The sequence below is a fragment of the Eulemur rufifrons genome, chromosome 20 (assembly GCF_041146395.1).
Source record: "Eulemur rufifrons isolate Redbay chromosome 20, OSU_ERuf_1, whole genome shotgun sequence".
Taxonomy (NCBI): Eukaryota; Metazoa; Chordata; class Mammalia; order Primates; family Lemuridae; genus Eulemur; species Eulemur rufifrons.
This window is the reverse complement of record NC_091002.1, coordinates 14,868,164-14,890,411: the sequence shown is the minus strand read 5'-3', so window position 1 is coordinate 14,890,411 and position 22,248 is coordinate 14,868,164. Positions and strand designations below refer to the sequence as shown.

Here is a 22,248-nt window from a genome sequence, read left to right as displayed (position 1 = left end):
CGTCTGGCCTCTCCTCCCACTGGCGGCGCAGGAAGACCCCACAAACCGACCCCGTGGAAATCACATTTTTTTTTTTTTAAGAAAAAGAAAACAAAAAAGAAATCCAACAAAGAGCTGAGCGCAGCACGCGGCGAGGGCATGCGAGTGTAGCACGCGTCCCCCGCCCCCACCCTCGCCATCCCCCTGCCCAGCGCAGTCCGGCTTCTGGTCCAGGCGAGGCCAGCTCGAGCGCAGCGCTGGGAGCCCGCCAGCGCCTCCACCCCGACAGCCCAAGCCCGGAGACCCCGGCGCCCCGACGGCTCGCCAGGGGCACAGTCCGTGGGGCGGAGCCCCAGCCCGGGTCTGGGTCATCAGTGGCCGTCACTGCTGGTTGGCCAGCTGGTTCTCCAGATCCTCCAGGCGCGCCGTCAGCTGGGCCAGTGAACCGTTAAGGAAGACCTTGGGGTTCTCCCGGGTCCCTTCCCTCTCCCTCCAGCCCGCGCCCCAAGCCCCAAAGGATATAGTTCTGCGTCAGGCCCTCGAGCGCCCCCAGCGTGCGGCCCTGGAACTCCACGAGGCTTTCGCATTCGCAAGGGCTCCGGAGCTCTGTCCCCGCGCCGATCCCCTCCTCTGCAAGCCGAGCACAGAAGGTCAGCCGAATGAGACACTGCAGGAGGCCGAGCTGGCCCGGGCTTCGGCCCTACACCCGGCCTATGGTTGAGTATATGGGCTTTGGATTCAGACAGACCTGGGCTGAGTCCCAGCCAAGAAGCTGTGAAATACTGGGGAACTCAACCTTTCTAAGCCTCAGTGTCCTCTTTGCAAAATGCACATACAAGGGGACTTATTCATTAGTGCTTTCGAGGATTCATTGATCTCTGTGTGTGTGTTTACGTGTACAACTTACAAGAATGTTTTTGAAAACTCAATGCCCTCTGGAATCATCAGGAGAGCTTGTTAAAATACAGACTGATTGAGAATGGAGATGGAGCTGAGAATATTTCTAATAAACTCCCAAGTGATGCTGACGATGCTGGTCCATGGAGCACACTTTAAGTAGCAATAGTCCAGCATAGCACTCTCCATATGCAACTTTATGCAACGATGGAAGTATTCTGCATCTACCTCATTCAATGTAGTAACCACAAGCTGCATGTAGCTATTTAACACTTGAAACGTGGCTGGTGCAACTGAAGACCTAAAATTTATTTGATTTTAATTAATTTTAATGAAATAGGCACATGTAGCAGCTATTGGTACAAGTAAATACTTGCCTGCCACAAGTAAATACTTTATAGTGTATTTTAACCATGTCAGCGGTTCTCGAGTGTGGTCCTTGGACTAGCTGCATCAGTATCACCTAGGAATTTATCAGAAATCCAGATTTATCAGACCTCCCCCTAGACCTACTGAATCAGAAAATGTGAAGTTGGAGCCCAGCAATTTGTGTTTTAGAAAACCCTCCAAGTGACCGTGATGCAATCTAATGTTTAAGAATGACCGATCCAAGTCTATTGCCCACACATTTCAACACCTCACGTTGGCAGGGGCAAGCGGGGAGCCTTACAATTAAATTTGGCACCCGCTTTTTTCTTAGCAGCACATAAAATAATGGTGAATTTTAAAATGGATAGTATCAGGCCGGGCATGGTGGCTCACACCTGTAATCCTAGCACTCTGGGAGGCCGAGGCGGGTGGATCGTTTGAGCTCAGGAGTTCGAGACCAGCCTGAGCAAGAGTGAGACCCCTGTCTCTACTAAAAATAGAAAGAAATTAGCCAGACAACTAAAAATATATATAGAAAAAAATCAGCTGTGCATAATGGCTCATGCCTGTAGTCCCAGCTACTCGGGAGGCTGAGGCAGGAGGATTGCTTGAGCCCAGGAGTTTGAGGTTGCTGTGAGCTAGGCTGATGCCACGGCACTCACTCTAGCCTGGGCAACAGAGTGAGACTCTGTCTCAAAAAATAAATAAATAAATATAAAATAAAATATAACAAAATGGATAGTATCTTAGGTTCACTAGAATTCTGTAAATGTGTGCCATTGTTAAGATTACAGGTGGTGAGATAGTAAGCACAATGCCTGGCACTTAGCCTTTGGCAAAGTTGCTGTAATGATTTAAAAGTTATCTCTTAGTCTCATATGTGCCTTTAACAAACTGCTGTGTATGGCATTATTGATAGTAATGATAACAGTCCCACAAAGACCCCTAACTTCACAGATGGAGAAACAAGGGTCAGAGGTGGGGAGGGTCTTCCCAGGGTCATAGAGACAACTGGTGAAGAGCCTTGACCACAGAGCCCAGACTTCTCTTAGAATTCTAGAGTGGCAGGCAACCGTGGCAGCCAGCACCCTCCCCTGTTACAGAGGAGGAACGTTAAGATAGGGGTGGGGGTTAAATGACTTGTCCAAAGTCACACTGCAGGGGATGTTAAGAGTCGGGACAGAAAGGGCCCTGAAAGAGAAGTCAATCCAGTACCTCCACAATGCCCTAGCTAACTATTAGAATTAGTTTGGGGTGGGAGGAGATGTATGTGTATATGTATACACATGCGCACACACACACATTCTCCAGGCCCTGCCAGCCCTACTGAACCTGTCTCCAAAGGTGGAGCCTGATAATGATCTGAAGGAAGAGTCGCACCTTTAGCCTGAGTTATAGCATAAAGACTGGTAAAAATTACCCTGGAGACATTTCCTCTGTCACCTATAAAGCACAGTACACAAGCTCAACAGCCCCTTCTTCTCCACTGGTAGAGCTGATGCCCTTTCCTCAGCTGAGCACCAGATGAAGTGGATGGGTTGCATTTATGAGCTGTTGCCTCCCCCCCCCCCACAAAATACATGTTTTTGTGTACCTAAACACACCCAGTCCTGCCACTTTGCCAGGTCCATAAAGTTGAATTCCAGCAAGTTCAAGGGACATATACTGTGACTCCACTTACAAATGCTAAGTTTGGTGTGCCTTTGAAAAAGTTTCCCAAAATTATTCTGAATACCCACTAATTTGGGGGACAGGTAGCCTAGTCTAGCGCTTCTTAGACTTTAATGTTTACGAATCACCTGAGGGTCTTGTTAAAATGCAAATTCGGATTCATTTGGTCTGGAAAGCACCAGAAATGATTCAGTTCTAACAAGCTACCAGGTGGCCACCATGCCCTTGGTCCAGCAGACCACACTTTGCATAACAAGACTCTGTCTAGTGAGCCCGTTCCCTGGCTGTAACTGTATGAAGGGGGTGGGGAGTGAATACAAAGGGGGAGATATCGCAGGGTGGGCAGAGAGAGAAGCCGAGGAGTCCCCAGAGAGACGTGCTTACCTGGGCAGATGCTGCCTCTGAGGTTCTCCAGCAGGTGCGTCATGGTGCTGAAGTCCGGAGAGTAGGACACGTGCAGCTCGGCTGGCTCCGAGGCGATCTCACGCAGCTCCTCCTCCACGGCCTTGCCCACGCCCACGGCGTACATGACGATGCCTACATGGCCGGGAGACTCAGAGGGTGCCCCAGGCCTCGGGAAAGCTGTCTCCCGGAGTCCGACCCAACCCCAGTCCAATGTGCCCAGTGCCCAGCCCACCTTCCTCCTTGGCGCGCGCTGCCCACACTGAGATGTCATCTTGGGAGCGGCCGTCGGTGAAGACCAGGCCAACGCGAGGCACGTTGAGGGCGCGAGGCCGTGCGCCCTGCGCCTCGGAGAAGCTGTGCTCCACCATGTGCCGCAGCGCCAGCCCTGTCATGGTACCGCGCTCCATGTACTCCACCGCGAGGACCGCCTGCTTCACCTCGGCTGCGGTGCCGTAGCGGCCCAGCGGGAACTCGGTGCGCACGCGGCTTGAGAACTGCACCAGCCCCACGCGAGTGCCATCAGGGGACACATCCAGGAAGTCTACGATCTGGTTCACGAAGCGCTTCACCAGCTCAAAGTTCTGCGGGCGCACGCTCTTGGAGCCATCCACGAGCAGAACTAGGTCCACGTGGCCTTCTCGGCATCCTGGTCAAAGAGAAGAGCGTGGATGGAGGGACCAGAACCTTGACTGGCATCAGTCTATCCACCTAGTCATTCATTTGCAAACATTTATTATATAACAGATAACATTTCCTGAGTCCTTACTGTGCCAGGTAGTATGCTAAATAATTATCACCATCATGATCATCATCATCATTCTCATTATTAGCCCTTGATAAAATTTATTGAGCGCTTAGCACAATTAGCAGGCACTCTACTAAAAGCACCTTTTTTAATGATAATGGCAACAAACATAACTACCATTTATTGATCATCTACTATGTATCAGGCACAATTCTAAGCCCTGTACCAGTATTAATAATGATAGCAAAAACATTATTAACTGACAGCTTACCATGTGCCAGGCACTGAGCCAGGTTCTTTGTATATATTCTCAATTCTCCCGATGACCTTGAATATCATCCCTATTTTCTATAATCTGAGGTTCTGAAGGATAAAGTGATTGCCCCAGATTTCACAGCTAGAAGTAACTGAGCCAGGACTCGAAGCCAGGTCTGTCTGACCGCAAAACTCATGCTCTTAATCACTCTACAATGTCGCCTGCCCTGTTCTAAGCCAGGGACTTTGCTAGGCCCTGAAGGGGTTCATCAATAAATAAAACATAATCCTATTCCATGAGGAAATCAGGAAAGAGCCGAGCAAGTCAAACATGCCGTATGCGCAGTCAAGGAAAGTGTTAGAACAGAGGGGCTTCAGGGAGCCCAATGGGGGATAATTTATTCTTCCTGGAGTTGGTAAGGAACGGTGCATAGAAGTGATGACAATTGATTTGATCTTTGTTGTAGACTGAATCATTGTGTCTCCCCAAATTCATTTGTTGAAACCCTAACCCCTAACGTGATGGTCTTAGGAAGTGGGCTCTTGAGGAGGTAATTAGAATTAGATGAGGTCATGAGGGTAGAGCCCTTACGAATGGAATTAGTGTCATCATAAGATTTCAAAGAGAGCTTGCTTCCTCTCCGCCATGTGAGGGTACAGTGAGAAGACCGCCATCTATGAACCAGAAAGCAGGCCCTCACCAGACACTGTATCTGCTGGCACCTTGGTCTTGGACTCCCCAGCCTCCAGAACTGTGGAAAATAAATATTGTTTAAGCCATGCAGTCTACGGTACTTTGTTATAGCACCCTGAATGTACTAAGACAGTCTTGAAGGATGAGTAGGAGTTTGCCAAGACAGGGAGGGACAGTCTGGGAAGTGGAGAGCAGCACGTGCAGAGGTAGGGGAGCTGGAAGCTCTCGACACACTCAGCAAGGGGCAGGCCAGTATGACTGAATGAATGTTCCAGTGTGGAAGGAGACAGGCTGGTAGAGTGGGCTGAAGCCAGATTGTCATGAGCTAAGGCAGCGGTTTCAAAATTTTGACCACAACCCACTGTAAAAATAATACATCATGACATACTTCATATTCTCACATATAACTAAACAAGTTTCAAAAATATTTTTTTTTTTTGAGACAAAGTCTCACTCTGTCACCCCAGGTACAGTGTAGTGGTGCCATTGTAGCTCATCGAAACTCCAAATTCCTGGGCTCAAGCAATCTTCCTGCCTCAGCCTCCCGAGTAGCTGGGACTACAGGCTAATTTTTCTATTTTTAGTAGAGACAGAATCTTGCTGTTGCTCAGGCTGGTCTCGAACTCCTGAGCTCAAGCAATCCTCCCACCTCGACTTCCCAGAGTGATAGGATTGTAGGCATGAGCCACTGCACCCGGCCCAAAAATAATATTCTTTCTATATACAGTCAACTCTATTTTGTCTTCCATTTTTTATTTTTCTTAAATGCTGGTTGTAACCCACTAATTTGATTTCATTATCCACTGATGTGATTGTGCCCACTATTTAAAAACCTCAGGGGTAAGGCATTCGCTCCTTATTCTGTAGGCGTTGGTGAACCACAGAGGGCTTTTGAGCAAAGCAGGAATGTGATCACCAAATATGTATTTTTTAAATTAACGTTGGCAGCAGGATAGAGGGTTGAGGGGAAAGAGATGGAGGCCGGGCATGGCACACTGTCCAACACCACCCCTCAGCACACACACATTCACACCACAGTCTTGCGCCTCAGCAAGGGCAAAGTCAAGGACATTCAGAATATGGGCAATGGGGCAGCAGCAGACAGAACACCCTCCCACCCATCACTCACGGTTGCAGCTCTTGCCGTCTGCCTGAAGCTGCCTCCCCTCAGGGCACAGGCAGCGGTAGGAGAAGCCCTCGCTTACACACTGGAACTCGCAGCCATGGTCCACACCATTGCAAAGGTCCCGGACTTAAAGGAGAGACATAGCAGGATGAGTCAGGGAGGATCCCACCAAGCTAAGGTCTACTGTGGCTCCCCACAAATGTAGGAGACCCCTCCTCACCCCGACAGCTCCTTCCATCCGGCAGCAAGTCGTGGCCCTCTCTGCAGTGGCACCGTGGCCCAGCAAGGGTGCTAACACATTCGTGCTGACAGCTATGGTTCCCAAAGCTGCAGTGGTCAATGGCTGGGGAGAAGGAAGAAACGCCAAGATGTCACCTCTGATTGGAGCCATCAGAGGCTTCAGTCCTGGGTGCTGGTGCGTGGGTGGGGTACTCACCCCTGCAGCTCCTCTGGTCCTGCTGGAGTACAAAGCCAGCTTGGCAGCGACAGAAATAGGAGCCCGGGGAATTGACACAGTGGTGCTCACATCCATGGGCCCTTTCAGCACACAGGTCAATAGCTGGGAAAGAGATGACATCAGCCTGTGCCCAGGGCTGCCCCTCTGAGCCCTGGCAGCACAACGACCAGGCCCCTCTCCAACAATCTTGACTTAATTAGTCTGGGGTGGTACCCAGCCATCTGTAATTTCTATAAGTATAAGCCTCCTTCCTCCGGGGCCAGGTGATCCTCCCACCCAAACCCTAGAAACAACCTAGAGACAGCGGGCCCATGACTGAGCCAGGCGTGGGATGGAGAATCCGCTGTTCCCCTGTCCTCCAGATGCTCCCTGACTCACAGGGGAGGACCAGGCTCAGCCACGCTAGCTATGTATGTGAGCTTCCATGTCCCCATCTGCAAAACGGGAATATAATGGGAGTGAGCAATCATTTACAACTTCCTTCTGAGGAGGATGGAGACCTATCACCCTGCTGAGCCTCTTGATGGCTTGGATATGTGAAGGTGGCCTAGAGCTGAGCTGGGGAATAGGGACTGCAGAGAGGAGAATTGCCCTGTCTAAAAAAAAAAAGTGAGAATTTGGGTTTCCTGGAAAAGAGATGGGGATGGAGAGAGGAAAAAAGAGAACAGGGGAGACAGAGTGAAGATGAGTAACTCTGTGGGTTGAGGCTGCTAGTGAAAAAGCCCCTGTAGCAGGCAGACTGAGGACTTCTAGAAATGAGGGTATCTAATATTCAATTACAAATGATGGGTTTTTCTTTTGTGTGTGTGTGTGTGTGTGTGTGTGTGTGTTTGACTTTACATAGATTTAACTCACACCTCTGTCCACTCCTATCTTTAGTAAAACAAACATGCACACTTACACACACACCCTTGTGTGCACAAGTGTGCAAACCAAAGAAGAGGCTAATTTTACATGCATGGAGCAAGAATGGCATGTGTGGGGTTGAGAAACTGAGAGAAGATCCGTAAAATCAAACGAATGCAGCAGGAGCTCACAGCAAGAGGTGATCATCCGAATGTAAGCCCTTGGGAATTCCCAGAGAACTTGGAGAGGGATATGAATGTTGATGGCCATCAAATCGGGGTTCAAACCAACCTTTTTTTCTTTTTTTTTTTTTTTTTGAGACAGAGTCTCAACTCTGTTGCCTGGGCTAGAGTGCTGTGGCGTCAGCCTAGCTCACAGCAACCTCAGACTCCTGAGCTCAAGCGATCCTTCTGCCTCAGCCTCTGGAGTAGCTGGGACTACGGGCATGAGCCACCACGCCTGGCTGATTTTTTCCACATATATTTTTAGTTGTCTGGCTAATTTCTTTCTATTTTTAGTAGAGACAGGGTCTCGCTCTTGCTCAGGCTGGTCTCGAACTCCTGAGCTCAAACGATCCTCCTGCCTCAGCCTCCCAGAGTGCTAGGATGACAAGTGTGAGCCACCGTGCCCGGCCCAAGCCAACCTTTTGCAGTTTCTAGAAACTGACATCTGAATTGGGATCACATGATCTCTTTTTCCAGCTTGTAGTGAGGCTGAGAGGTACTGTATGAAATGCAGCTAGCACAATGTCTGATACTAACTTGGCACTCAATAAATGGTGGCTGCAATTATGATCACAGAGTAGACACACATACACACCAAAAAGAAAAACCCAATTGTATAACATAAGCAAGGTATTGCATGGCATTGCTTTTCAGAAGACAAAAATGAAGAACCACGTTTTGAAATATTTGTGGAGTCCGAGGGGTGAGGCAGGTGAGCCCAGGTGGGCAGCGCACACAGAGCTGAGGTGCAGAGGCAGGAATGGGCTTCATGTGGGGGGAGACACACCTAACTGAAGACCCCCAACAGTGTCTGAGAAACTGTCAGGATGTGCCTGTGAGAAGGCAGAAACAAGTTTGGGAGGTGGATTAGAGCCCGGTAGGAGACTGGCCTGAAAATGGGCAGAAAAGGAGGTAGAAACTAGCAAACTTAACTGCGGGGTCCCACCAAGGCCTGTGTGACCCCTCCCCCGGCAATATCTCTTTTTCTTAGGCCTGTAAAGTGAAGGAAGTGGGCTTTTACTTCCAAAGCCTCTTCCAGACTCATTGGTCTGATGCTGGGTCAATGGGGAACCAAAGAAGGTTCAGGAGCAGTGAGATTGCAGGGCAGGGATAACTCTTACCCAAACAGCTCTTGTCATCTGGTGCTAGCTTGTAGCCAGGGTTGCAGGCACAGCGGAACGTGCCTGGGGCGTTGACACATTGGTGCTGGCAGCCATGTTCGCCCTCAGCACACAGGTCCTTCCCTGAGGACATACAGGACTAGAATCAGCAGGGGACAGATAGGCAGAAGCCTCCAACAAGAGAAGTCTGGGGGTCAGAGGCAGGCACCTCAAGTATGGCCTTAGGAGGGATATGACGCATTTGAGACAGGACCTGGTGGGAGGCTTAGGGAACCCACAGGGCTTGAGTAGCCCCTGCGAATAGGCTCAGAAGAGGGGCACCGGACTAGACGTGTCAGTAGGATAGGACTATACAGGGGTAGAGTGGGGTAGGGAGGTGGAGAGGCGCTAAATCAAGGTAGGCAGAATAACTCAAGATGAGATTAGAACAGATCTTGCGGCACTTGTGGGAGGAGCTAAAATGAGAGTGGGAGGAGCCATGCCCACGTGAGCAGTGGGGCATGACTCTTTGGAGCGGGCGATTGCTCTCGGCTTTGAGGGGCAGTGCTTCTTTGTGTCCAGGGGTTTGGTGTTGGAGTTTGGCATTAAGCCTGCGGTAAACCACAAACGCTCATCCTGGTGGGCAGGGTAAGCTAAACGTTGCTCCTTGTGAGCAGAGCCCCAGCAAACGTGGCCAGAGATGAAATCTGACGCAGCCCGCGGTTGGCCAGAGCAGCTCGGCTCTGCCCGGAATGCGCGGGGCCACCCCGATAGAATGGAATTCACTGTGATGGGAGCAGGACTCCAAGCTGGACTGGGAATCGCAGCCTCACTCAGCACTCCCCTAACTCACCACACAGCCGGCCTCGGAACTGCAGGCCAAACTCCTGGATAAGGTCGAAGGACTCAACGAGGAAGACGTGCTCGTCCAGCGGGTGCGACGCCATGGCACGCAGGGAGCCCACATCTGCGCGCTGCACCCCCACGGCGTAAATTTCAATGCCGCGGGCGCGGGCCTGTGCTGCCACCTCTGCCACGCGGTCCTGGGGCCGCCCGTCTGTCACGATGACAGCGACGCGAGGCACGCGCTCCTCTGGCGGGCGCGCGCCCTCGGCCACGCTGAAGGCCACGTTCATGGCGTACTGGATCGCCAGCCCGGTCATGGTGCCCTGAGCCAGCGGCACCAGGGCACGAATGGCTCGCTCCATGTCCTCAGGGCGCGAAAAGGCGCCGAGCGGGAAGACGCTTTGCACTTGACTCGAATACTGGATCACGCCGACACGCGTGGCATTGGGCCCCACGTTCAGGCCATGGAGGAGGCCCACCAAGAACTGCCTCACTGTCTCGAACTCGAAGGGGCGTACGCTGCGGGAGCTGTCAATCACGAACACCAAATCCAGGGGCCCAGTGTGGCACCTGGGACCTGCGGGTCAGATCAGAAAGGACTTTCCTGAGTCAGCAAAGCCTCGCCTCATCTCCGAGGAGACTCCCAGGGAAACCCAGGGGAAATGCTATTATCTCGGTATAACAGCACCCAGCACGTAACTAACCCAGCAAACGCAGGTTACATGCATTCATTCATTCATTCATTCATCCATCCAGCATTTATTTAGGACCCGAGCTAGCAGATTTCACAAATTTCCCAGCCTACAGCTCTGAGACCTATTCTGAGGAGGTACTATCCATTGAGGAGGGGATATTGCAACTCAAATGCCTGGAGAGGCCGCATAAATGAGTGAACTGGGTGGGCTAGGATGGTGGACATCCAAAGAGCCTGTGTCCCTCCTAAGGTGGTCAGCTCCGGCCAAATGCTGCCATGCAGCCATGCACACCGGACGTTAGCAGATTCTTGGATTTTTCAAGAGAAGTCTCAAATAGGGATTATTATTGTAAAATTTCCTGGGTTTTCTCTGTTTTCAATTAATTTTTCAAAATTAAACACCAAATGGGCAGTTTGCATGTGCCCAAAACTATGATGAAGGAACTGAGGCCCACAGAAGTGAAATGGGGAACTTGATCCCATCCCGGTATGTTCCAAGGTCCTTGCTTTCTTCATCCCAGCAGGCCCAGGTGGCTGCAGATGGAGAACCAGCTTCTGCTCCCCTCCTCCCACTGGTGGGGGTTGGGTCCCAGCTCACCTGCCGCCTGGAGCTGGGTTTCCCAGGGCTGAAGAAGAAGCAGCCATGCTAGCAGTGGCCAGCAAACAAGGCCCCTCATGGTTCTCTGGGGACAGAGAATAGGAGGTGTCAGAGCCTAGAGGGAGGAAGGAAAATCATAAAGCAATAGTATTTTACAGAACTCTCATTCTGAGTGATGGACACTTGGAGGGAGCGGAGGGCCATGGGTTTATTTTGCTAATCTCTATTTTTGTGTGTGTTGGAAATGTTCCTTAATTTTAAAATTTATGGCTGGGCACAGTGGCTCGTGCCTATAGTCCTAGCACGCTGGGAGGCAGAGGTGGGAGAATCACTTGAGCTCAGTAGTTTGAGAAAAGAAAAAAAAGAAAGAAAAATCACCCAGGCGTGGTGGTACAGGCCAGTAGTCCCAACAATTCAGGAGTCTGAGGTAGGAGGATCACTTGAGCCCAGAAGTTTGAGGTTGCAGTGAGCTATGATGAGGCCACTGCACTCTAGGCCCAGGCAACAGAGCAAGACCCTGGCTCAAAAGAAAATAAGAGAGAAAAAAAAGAAGAGAGAAAAATTTCATCAGAGTGGGATTGCTGGGAAACACGGGTGATTCTTTGTAGAACTGCAGAATAGCAAATAAATAAAAAGTAGGTAAAAATATACAAAATTTAAACAGAAAAAAAGCCTTCCTAAACATGAGACACAGTGTAAAATGTTTTTCATGCATTGTGGCATTTAATCCCCGCTACAGTTCTGAGACCAAAGCTGTTATTTTCCCCATTGCACGGGTAAGGAAACCGAGGCATAGAAAAAGAAGTTAGGCACTGGTACCCAAAGTCATGCGGCAAGGAAGTGGCCGCGCCAGGTAGAATCCTACGCCTATTGCCCTATTCGGTTCGGGGAGCCAGCACGGGATGTTCGGTGCTCTCTTCTCCCATCAGGCCAACCTCTGCAGGCAGGAGTCATTTCCCACCTCGGCCGCCTCCCCTCCGCACACAAGGAGCTGTGTGCTGTCGTTGCGACTCCCCTTCCCCTAACCCCTCCACACACACGAACAGACACGCACCGCCCAACCTCAGGCGGCGGGGAAGGGCCGTGCGCGTCCGCGGGGTTGAGTGTGGTGGGGTGGGCAGAGAGGGGGGCCAAAACCCACCACGCACAAGGATTCTCGGCTTGGAGCCTTCGTTTCCCGCGCTCTCAGGAAAGGCCGCCAGAGGGCGCCTGCCCAGGTCTGGCTGCGACGGCTAGGTGGCCGTGGGAAGCCCACATCTGCCCAGCAGGTGCCCCAGCCTAGAGCAAACAGGGGGCCGGGAGCCCCGGGGCCTTGGAGATAAGACCTGGACAGGATATATCCCGCGCGAGGGTCGGGGTGCTGGGGTGCGCAGGTTCCCGGGACGGCGTCACTGCACGCGCCCGGAGGGCGCCCTCGGAGAGCGGCCATGGATCCTGTGCAGGCAGCAGGTGAGCCCTCACGTTCCCGCGGCCCCGGCGACACCCCTTGAGAATTTCGAAGGACCCCCATTGTACAGATGGGAAAATAGAGGCCCAAGAAAGCAGCCTACGGAGCTGCAAAAGCGGGATGAGAACCTGGGACTCCTGGCTCCCCTTCTTCCTCCTGAGCCCTCCCCGCCTCCTCCCCACTGGCGCCTAGGAGTCACTAAACTTCTTTTCCTTCCATTCCCTACCCCACCCCCCGGGCCCCAGGCTGAAGCTGTGTTAGCCATTTTTCTGTTGCTATTTCTTGGCAGAGAAGGCCAGCCGCCCCTAACCCAGCCGCAGCCCCGCCCCTGCCCCCCCACCCCAATTCCGTGAATGGGCCTATTCTGAGCAAGGTCGGGTGCCTGTGGCTCACTCCAGGCGGCTTCCTTCCGGTCCCGGATTCTTTTCCCCTTTCGCCTTCCAGGCCTGCTAGAAGAACAGAAATCCCTCTGGCAGGGCCCATCGTGGGAGGGTGACTAGGCTAGATGTGCCAGCGGCTGGTGGAGGTGGGAGGGTGGGGAATGCCTTCTGTAGCTCAGGCCGAAGCGGGGCCAGCATCCGTGGGCAGCATGAGGGTAAAGTGACAAGGGGCCTTCGCCACTCCCCATCCTTTCTCATGTGTGAAGCCTCTGGGCCTCAAAATCTTGATTAAGAACCCCCTTATCCTGCTCTTGGTCTGAGCTGACATCTCACCTGGTTCCCCACCTCCACCCCAGGACTCCGAGAAAGTTAAAATAGCGACTGCCTCAACGTCCGTCACCTTTCCAACCCCCTCATTCTATAGAGAAAGGAACGTGGTCCAGAGAGGGTAATGTCTCAAGGTCACACAGCGACATGCTGGCAGAGTTGACAGTAGAACCTGGGACTCCTTTGAGGGGTTAATCCTTGTCAGAGACAAAGACTCAGAGATGCCCCGGGGAGGGAGGAGGAGTGGACTGGCAAGAGAGGGAAGGTCTGTAAATAATTCAAGAGTTGGCCAAGAAATGAACACCTTGAGGACGTTCCTGGGGGTTCCTGGAGGGACAAGATTAGGGCAGGGGTGGCCCCATTTTGGCCGCCTTGTTGGTGGGAGCTCAATTTGGAAAGGACCCGACAGAAGCAGGGAAAGGCACTGCAGGTCAGATGGGGGCATGGGAGGCGGTGCATCGCCGCTGCAGATGGTCGCCTGGTCTGACTGGACGCCTGTTCCCCTGCAGACCCCTCAGCGCCCTCGGACTTTTTGACTCACCTGAGCCTGCCGGACAGCTCAGAGGCGCGGCTGCAGAGCGGAGCCGACGGGCGGAGCCTCCCAGGCAGTTGGACCAGGTAATGGCGTGGGCAGCGTGCCCTAGGTGGGGACTGCCAGGCAGCTGGAGCGCGCGGAGGCGGCGGCCGCATTTAACCCGGGGCTGGCGGGTGAGGAGGGGGAGTGCGGGCTGCGACCCCTCCCACTGGCAGGGAGCGACCCCCCCCTTCCTCTGAGGGCTGGGGCGGGGCAAGCCCGGCGCCCCCTGTTCCTGCCACCTAGGAGCCCCAGGCGCTAGCTGCGGGGCCGGAATCCGGCTGCAGCGGGAGACTGGGGCGGCGACACTCCGCAGCCGGAATGCGTTGGAAGCCTACGAGGCACTTCCCTGAGGAGCCCCAAGGGGCGGAGCGGCCCTGGCTCTGGCCGCCGACTGCCTGGCCCCGCTTCCGAGGGTGCGGCCCTACTCTTGCCCTCCGCTGTCCCCTCCAGGAGTGAGGAGAGGCCGCGGACTCCCGTCCTGCGGGGAGGGTAAAGGGCTCAGAAGGACAGCCTCAGTGTTCATGGCTCTCCTCCGGCCCCAGCCTGCTGGTCCCCTGAATCTCTCCCATCACAGACTCCTTTACATGCTCCCTGCAATTGCCTAGGCCTTGGCCCACCCGCCCTCACCCACTCAAACCCAGGCCGAGAAGCGCCGGGCCCTAGGCTCTGCCCGGCTCGCTCCGCAGGACCAATGTGATCGGCCTCGATTCCCCGTAATCAAGGGAAGGAAAGCCGACGCCGCAGCAGGCCCCGTCTCACGGGAGGAGAGGAGTACTGCTTTGGCCCTAGAAAGACTCAGATTGCCCCGCCCCCACCCCCACCCACCCCCAGTCCTGGAGACGCGTTTGGGGGCCCTTTCGTGTTTTCAGGCGTCTGCCAGCAGGAGGCGACACAGCAGACTGGGCTGCGCGTCCAGCAAAGGCTATGCCCCTCAGGCATTCCCCTGGGGTGGGGAAGCTTAACCTCTACCAACTCCGAGGGCCTTAACCCACCTCTCTCCATCCCAGGGCCAGCATAAGAGAGGGACTTTGTATCACAGCCACGTGTCCCTACGGCCCTGGGCTGCAATGGGCTTGGAGCCAGACCATCAGAGTGGCACCTGGGTGGTCCGGGTGGGCTCCATGCAGGCCTCATTGAGCACCTTGCAGACCAAATATTTAGCCCACGACTTGCACCGGAGCCCCCTCCTTACCTTCCTCTCCCTGACCCTGTGGAATGTATAGCCGCCCCACCCCTGCTTCATTTCACTCAACCTGAGTGCTTGGGCTGTGTGCCACCTTGCCCCTTGACTCTCCCTGGTGCGGGCTGGTTGCCCTGCCCGCCCCCCCCCCAGGTCATCCCCAGAGCATGCCACCATCCTGAGGGAAGGGGTGCGTGGGTGCCTGCAGCAGCAGTGTGAGCAGACGGTACGGATCCTGCATGCCAAGGTGGCCCAGAAGTCATATGGAAATGAGAAGCGGTAGGTGTCTCAGGGGTCCCTCCCAGTCTCTGCAGCCTTCAGCCCTATGCACCCTCCACCCATTTGGCCTCTTTTAGAGCCAGGGGAGGCCTCGGGGCAGAGACCCCAGCTTTTGGCTGACCAGGGGCCTTAGCTCCCACTTTGCTCTACAGCAGAGCCTCCCTGTGAATCTCTCGATCTCATTCGTTCACTCACTCACCCACTTATTCGGTCATTCATTCAACTACTTACTGAGTGCTTATCATGTGCCAGGCTCTGTGGCACTGCTGGGCACTGGACATACAGCCAAACAAGACAGATATAATCCCTGCTCTCGTGGCATTTTCACTCTGGTGTGGAAGAGACAGACAGTAAACTCCTTATAAATCCGTAAACAAGATACTTCCAGGTGGTAATGAGCACTAGAAGGAGAATGGAACAGGGCACTGTGATAGACACTAAAGGTGGGGCTATGTTAGCTAAGGGCCTTTTAGGAGGTGACATCTGAACTGCAACTTGAATGCTAAGATGGAGCCAGACACCAGGAAATCTGGGGAAAGCATGTCACAATTAGAAGGAACAGAAAATGCAAAGAACTTGAGGCTGTACCAACGAGGCCTATTTGAGGTTCAAAAGTAGTCCCAGTGGCTGGAATCAGAGACAGAGGGAGGAGTTGTAGGAACTAGGTGGAAAGGTAAGCAGGGCCCTGATCGTGGGAGGACTTTAAATTTCAAAGCAGTGGAGGACTTTAAGAAGAAGAGCAACATGATTTGACTCATGTTTTTTAAAAAAACACTCTGTGTGAGAAACAAGTTGAAGGGGGGAGCAGTGGAAACAGAGGCAATTACCAGGTGACTCAGTGGTCCCGGCAAAAAGTAATGCCAGAGGCACGATGGCCGAGCTGGTAGGAAGCCAGTGGATTCTGGGTATGTTTTGAAGGTGGAGAGGACAGGACTTACCGATGAGTTGAATGAGGGGTGGGAAAGAAGAAGGCCAATGGGTGTTAACGGGGTTCACAGTCACGCGGAAGCCTGCGGGGTGTGGGGGCGTACGCAATCCAGGGTTCTGTTGGGTTTATGCAACCTTGCGATGCTTACAGGACAGTCGGGTGGAGGCAGATACAGGAATCCAACGCTCTCTTACCTCCGCAGGTTCTTCTGCCCTCCACCCTGCGTCTACCTCTCCGGTCCCGGCTGGAGGGTGAAGCCAGTGCCGGGCCAAGGTGAGGGCGGACTCCGGGGCTGCCCGCCGTCTACGCGGGCGGGAGGACCACGCAGTGGGGCCTGGGCGCCGCGCGGATCGCAGTTGCAGTCTCGCCGCGCCCTCTGGCGGGCAGAACTAAGCTTGCCTGGCACCTGAATGCTTCCTGAGTCCCTCCAGGGTTAGCCCGCGTCCCTTTCCAGTTCACCAGGCCGGGGAGACTGGGCCCACGGTCTGCGGTTACATGGGACTGGACGGCGCGGCCGGTAGCGCCGCGGAAACGCAGAAGTTGAATTTCGAGGAGCAGCCGGACTCCAGGGTGAGCGCGCAAGAGAGGGGTTTGATTCCTGCTTCCCTCCCTGCCTCTCCCTTGGAAAGGGGGGCTTCTTCACTCCCCTCCGGAAGCCGAGACCCGGGTAGGGAGGCTGGGAGGCCGGGGTGCTGCCTTAAGGCTGAGCCCGAAAGCCTGGATCGAGGAGCTTCTTGTCACCTCCGATGGGGCGGACGTCAGATATCTAGGGGAGGCTGGTTCATCCGGCGGTGGAGGGCTGGAATGAGACGGCCCGTCCCGCACGAGCCCCGCAGGAATTCAGTTGCGCCAAGACCCTGTACATCTCGGACGCAGACAAGAGGAAGCACTTTCGCCTGGTGCTGCGGCTAGTGCTGCGCGGGGGCCGGGAGCTGGGCACCTTCCACAGCCGGCTCATCAAGGTCATCTCGAAGCCGTCGCAGAAGAAGCAGTCGCTGAAAAACACGGACCGTGAGCGGGGCGGGGCCTGAGCGCAGCGCAGGGTGGGGAGGTGCAACCAAGTTACCAGCTGCTAAATTGGGACGGGTGAGGGTAGGGGGGGCCTGGATTATAGGGGTGGGGTCAGAGTGAAAAAGGTGCAGTCTGAGCCGGGAGCGGGGAGGAGTGTGGGTGAGTGGGTGCGGCTTAGGCCTGGGGATGAGAAGAGGGAAGGGTCAAAAACAGGGGAAAGGGGATGACTCTAGACTCGAGGGTAGGAGTTGGAGGCCCAGAGCAGACAAACGGCCCCGCAGGTGCCGAACTAGGGACAGATTAAAAGCGACGATAAAGGGGCAGAGGAAATTCAGTTAAAAGTATATACGTATGCCTGGCTCTGTACTGGCTGCTGGATCCCCATAAAATAAAGGCAGGTGTCTGTTCTAGTGGAAAGCACAACCTAGCAGGGGACACACAGAGTGGATCAAAGAAAAATGTGGGATTAGCACTGTCCTGGATGTCAGCTGGCAATCCCAGGGCTGGGGGCTCTAAGACTATGGAAGGGAAAGAAGCCTAAGTACCAATGGCAACACCAGACGACCATCACTGAGAGGTGAGCAGGTTGAGTAGGAGGCGGCTTTCCTGGTGGGCATTTACTTGCATTATCCTATCTGATGCTTGTCCTTGTGTCCCTGTGACATAGGTACTATCATTGTTCCTATGTCGCTTGGAGAAGGAAAATGAGGTTTGGAACATTCATCCATTCATTTAAGAAATACTTAGGCCTATCACATTCCAGGTGACTTTCCTAAGATTGCCCAACTCAGAAGTGGGCAAGTCAGGATGAAAACCTGCGTCAATGTGACTCCAGAACCCAGCTCCTACCCCTCCACCACACTTACTTTCTGTCTGTTAAAAACCCTTGTAGAATGTCTCAGATCCGGGCAGTGTTCTGGCTGGGCCTCAGTATCAGGAAAGGGCCAGAGAGGGGTGAGTGGTATAATGTGATGGTTAGGAGCCCAGATTCTGGAGCCCAGTGGCCTAGGTTTGAATCCTGGCTCCGCCATTTGCTAGCTGCATGATCTGGTGCAAGTTGCTCTCCTAAGTGGAGATAATATCCTCTGCCTCAGAGGGTTGTTGAGAGACTCAGAGGAGCCAATGCACGTAAAGCACCTGGCGCACAATAAATTCTAGGTATTATTCAAGGGACAGGAACTTGGACTAGGTATAAATTGAGCACCTACAGTAAGCCTAGCACTGTGAGAGGAGAGAGGAAGGTGACCCACCCAGTGCTTTCTCCCCAGTGGTCAAAGTCAAGTGAGAAAACGAAACCGTGGCTCTGATTATGTGCAATAGGCTGGAAAAGATAAGTGTCAGGCTCTAGGAATATGGTACTGCAATCTTTGCTTATGCATCCCCCGTGTAACTCCTACCTCATGCCTGCTCGCCAGCCGAGAGTATAACCTCCTCCAAGAAGGCCTCCTTAACTCAGCCCTTACCACTTCATACTGAAATTTTATATTCATGTCCCTGTCTTCCTTCAGAGACTGTGAACTGTTCCAGAGAAAATCTGAGTTTAATTCACCCTTTGGTGCCCAGCACCCTGCACAGTGCCTGCCACAAAGAAGGCACACAGTGACTAGTTGACAAAACTCTGCCAGGCATGGTGGTGTGAGCCTATAGTTTGAGCTACTTGGGAGGCTGAGGCAGGAGGATCGCTTAAGCCCAGGAGTTTGAGGCCAGCCTGGGCAACATAGAGAGACGCCTGTCTCTTTAAAAAAATTTTTTAAATAAAAAATATTTTTAATTTATAAAAGTGTTTTAAATTTTCTGTTTGTTGAACTGAAGGATGTCCAGGCAGCAAAAAAGGAGCTGGCAAAGGTAAGGAAGCAGGACTGCAGCAGGTACTAGATAAATGTCTGTGAAATAGGAATGCCCAGTGTGGCCAGGCTGGCACAGGGGACAGAGGATTGGAAATTGTCTGGCAAGTCCAAGGGACCATGCCAGGCCAGGGTACTGATTCCACCTCCCCCCACAGTGTGCATATCCTCGGGCTCAAAGGTCTCCCTCTTCAACCGCCTGCGCTCCCAGACGGTCTCCACACGCTACCTCTCTGTGGAGGACGGCGCCTTTGTGGCCAGCGCGAGACAGTGGGCAGCCTTCACGCTGCACCTGGGTAATCACATCTGCTGGCCCAGGGCCGGGCACTCCATGCATAAGGTTATTTAATCTTCACCACAACTCCTCAAGGAAGGGAAACTTTGCCCTATGAAACCGAGGCTCAGAAACACACATAGACTTGCTCAGGGTCCCAGTGAGTCAGCAACGATCCAAGCTATTCTGACTCCAATGTCCACACCCTTTCCCCTCATAGCAACTAAGCTGCCTGCCCCTGCCCTTGACCCCAACCCCTCCCCCTAGGGGCAGACATTTGTGAGGATGGCTGTAAATGTCCTCTCCAAGATTAGAAACTTCAGCTTCAGCTGCTGCCCTGGGTGCCAAAGCTTCCCCCAGTGCCCATGTGGGATGTGGGGTGGAGCCAGAAGGCAGGGCTTGGGACAGAAACTTGGGCCCCTGGAACCCCTCATTCCTTCCCTTTTTTGACCCTCAGCTGATGAGCACCGTTCCCAAGGGGACTTCCCGCCTCGGGAGGGCTATGTGCGCTATGGCTCCCTGGTTCAGCTCGTCTGTACTGTTACCGGCATCACACTACCTCCTATGGTATGGGAAGGGAGGGCGTCCCTGGAGGGGTCCCCCCAGATCTATATAGAGGGTACGGCCCACATGGGCAGAGCTGGAGTGTGAGGGCCCAGGCATGAAGATACCTATTCTCACTCTGGGGATACTTTGTAGGACTGGGCGGAAGTCAAGGGGCAGGGGGACTCTCCTAGTGACCACATGGCTATCGGAGTAGCAGAGAACTGGCTGGGAGGGCAGCCTCTGTCACCCAGGCACCTTCTTACCACCCTTCCATTGCAGATCATCCGCAAAGTAGCCAAACAATGTGCACTCCTCGACGTGGATGAGCCCATCTCCCAGCTGCACAAGTGTGCATTCCAGTTTCCAGATGGTCCTCCAGGAGACGGTGGCACCTACTTATGCCTTGCCACAGAGAAGGTGGTGCAATTCCAGGTGAGAAGCAAAGAATACTGGCACCAAGCATCTAAGAAAGTGAGAATGAAAAGAACCACAGAATGTAAGATCGTCATCATCATCATCGTCGTCATGGTTGCTACTTACTGAGCAATACTGCCTCCCATGGAATATTAAAATCATAGACAGAATGACAGTATGCAGAAAAATAGTAATAATTAATATTACTGAGCAATACTGCTTCCCAAAGAATTTTAGAATCATAGAATGCTGGGATATAAAATTGCAGGATGTAAATAAAAGTCATAACACATAATAGTATTGCGTTTTATTGAGTAAAGACTATTAGAATTGGCCAGGCATGGTGGCTCACACCTGTAATCCTAGCACTCGGGGAGGCCAAGGCAGGAGGATAGCTCAAGGTCAGGAGTTCCAAACCAGCCTGAGCAAGAGTGAGACCCCTTCTCTACTAAAAATAGAAAGAAATTAGGTGGACAACAAAAATATATAGAAAAAATTAGCTGGGCATGGTGGTGCATGCCTGTAGTCCCAGCTACTCAGGAGGCTGAGGCAGGAGGATTGCTTGAGCCCAGGAGTTTGAGGTTGTTGTGAGCTAGGCTGACACCACGGCACTCTAGCCCAGGCAACAGAGTGAGACTCTGTCAAAAAAAAAAAAAAAAAAAAAAAAAAAAAAAAAAAAGACTGTTAGAATCATAGAACGTTAAAACATAGGATATGAAAAATTATAGAAAGTGGAAACTATTAAGCAATATTAGTACCAAAAGAATATTATTGTAGAATGTTAAGAGATAGAATCATAATATGTAGAAAATAACAATTATTATTGAGCAATATTCTTTCCCAAAGAATATTAAGATTGTAGAATGTTAGGGCATAGAACTGCACAATGTTAAAAAATAAAATTCTAGGCTGGGTGTGGTGGCTCAGGCCTGTAATTGCAGCACTTTGTAAGGGCGAGGCGCTAGGATCTCTTGAGGCCAGGAGTTGGAGACCAGAGGAGGCAATATAGCCAGACTCGTGTCTCTATTTAAAAAAAAATAAATTAGCTGGGCACCGTGGTGCGCAACTGTAGTCCCAGCTACTCTGGAGGCTGAGGCAGGAAGATCGCTTGAGCCCAGGAGTGTGAGGTTGCTGTGAGCTAGGCTGACCCCACGGCACTCTAGCCCGGGGGACAGAGCAAGAATCTGTCTCAGAAAATAAATAAATAAATCAGTCCGATGAGCTTATTTAACTCTAAGTGAGAGAACCTAAGGGTCTTGTCCAAGCTCACGGGAAGGTAAACCGCACAGCCTGGGGCTGGTACCCAACGCGGTGCACTGGCGGCGCCTTCGGAAGCTTCTGCCTCCGCCCCTCCGGTCTTCCCCCAGGCCTCTCCCTGCCCCAAGGAGGCGAACAGAGCGCTGCTCAACGACAGCTCTTGCTGGACCATCATCGGCACGGAGTCGGTGGAGTTCTCCTTCAGCAGCAGCCTGGCGTGCACGCGGGAGCCCGTCACCCCGGTGCCCCTCATCAGCACCCTAGAGGTGAAACCAGGCGCTGGGGGCGCTGGGACGCGTGGACCCGGCCTGCACCCGCAGGCGGGGATGCAAGTGAGGGAGGGCGGCAGGTTCCGAGCCCCATCCCCCCCACCCCAACTGGTCCCACCCTCCCTTAGCTGAGCGGCGGGGGAGACGTGGCCACGCTTGAGCTTCACGGAGAGAACTTCCACGCGGGGCTCAAGGTGTGGTTCGGCGACGTGGAGGCAGAGACCATGTACAGGTATGCGATGCGGAGACAGCCTCCCTTGGGCCCCGAGGGAGCGGGGGAGGAGCACCTGTCATCAGAGTCACTGCAGCCCCAACCCTGGTGCTCCACCCCCCAGGAGCCCGCGGTCCCTGGTGTGTGTGGTGCCCGACGTAGCGGCCTTCGGCAGCGACTGGCGCTGGCTGCGGACACCCATCACAGTGCCCGTGAGCCTGGTGCGCGCCGACCGGCTCTTCTACCCCAGTGCCTTCTCCTTCACCTACACCCCCGAGTACAGCGCGCGGCCGGGTCCCCCGGGCGTCTCGGAGCCCGCGGCCGATGCCGACGCGCTCCTGGAGAGCATCCACCAGGAGTTCACGCGCACCAACTTCCACCTCTTCATCCAGACTTAG

The 22,248-nt window shown here is 53.3% G+C and overlaps 2 protein-coding genes across 4 annotated transcripts; one reads left to right on the top strand and one right to left on the bottom strand.

Moving 5' to 3' along the window:
* Window positions 1-360: 360 nt before the first annotated feature.
* MATN4 (matrilin 4) lies at window positions 361-10,985 on the bottom strand. Of its 3 annotated transcripts, XM_069495982.1 has the most exons (9): window positions 10,907-10,985; window positions 9,622-10,191; window positions 6,578-6,700; window positions 6,362-6,484; window positions 6,145-6,267; window positions 3,554-3,967; window positions 3,301-3,453; window positions 502-609; window positions 361-419 (listed from the first exon to the last, which is right to left on the bottom strand). In XM_069495982.1, the coding sequence occupies exons 1-9, from the start codon at window positions 10,983-10,985 to the stop codon at window positions 361-363; spliced, it is 1,752 nt and encodes a 583-aa protein (XP_069352083.1). The 3 variants fall into 3 exon arrangements, with proteins under 3 accessions (XP_069352083.1, XP_069352084.1, XP_069352086.1); XM_069495983.1 differs by lacking the exon at window positions 6,578-6,700; XM_069495985.1 differs by lacking the exons at window positions 6,362-6,484; window positions 6,578-6,700.
* Window positions 10,986-12,333: 1,348 nt separating this feature from the next.
* RBPJL (recombination signal binding protein for immunoglobulin kappa J region like) lies at window positions 12,334-22,248 on the top strand. Its single transcript, XM_069495986.1, has 12 exons — window positions 12,334-12,355; window positions 13,570-13,678; window positions 14,971-15,096; window positions 16,227-16,297; window positions 16,479-16,594; window positions 16,861-17,035; window positions 19,038-19,175; window positions 19,611-19,720; window positions 19,979-20,131; window positions 21,481-21,636; window positions 21,768-21,871; window positions 21,975-22,248. The coding sequence occupies exons 1-12, from the start codon at window positions 12,334-12,336 to the stop codon at window positions 22,246-22,248; spliced, it is 1,554 nt and encodes a 517-aa protein (XP_069352087.1).

Bases quoted from the DNA above. Each gene is read 5' to 3' on its own strand.
- RBPJL (XM_069495986.1), top strand. From the start codon at position 12,334: ATGGATCCTGTGCAGGCAGCAG. The intron at 21,637-21,767 runs GTGAAACCAGGC...ACCCTCCCTTAG, and splicing joins CCCTCATCAGCACCCTAGAG to CTGAGCGGCGGGGGAGACGT. The intron at 21,872-21,974 runs GTATGCGATGCG...TCCACCCCCCAG, and splicing joins GAGGCAGAGACCATGTACAG to GAGCCCGCGGTCCCTGGTGT.
- MATN4 (XM_069495982.1), bottom strand. From the start codon at position 10,985: ATGAGGGGCCTTGTTTGCTGGCCACTGCTAGCATGGCTGCTTCTTCTT. The intron at 6,485-6,577 runs GTGAGTACCCCA...CCTTCTCCCCAG, and splicing joins GGACCAGAGGAGCTGCAGGG to CCATTGACCACTGCAGCTTT. The intron at 610-3,300 runs GTAAGCACGTCT...CTCGGCTTGCAG, and splicing joins CAGAGGCAGCATCTGCCCAG to AGGAGGGGATCGGCGCGGGG.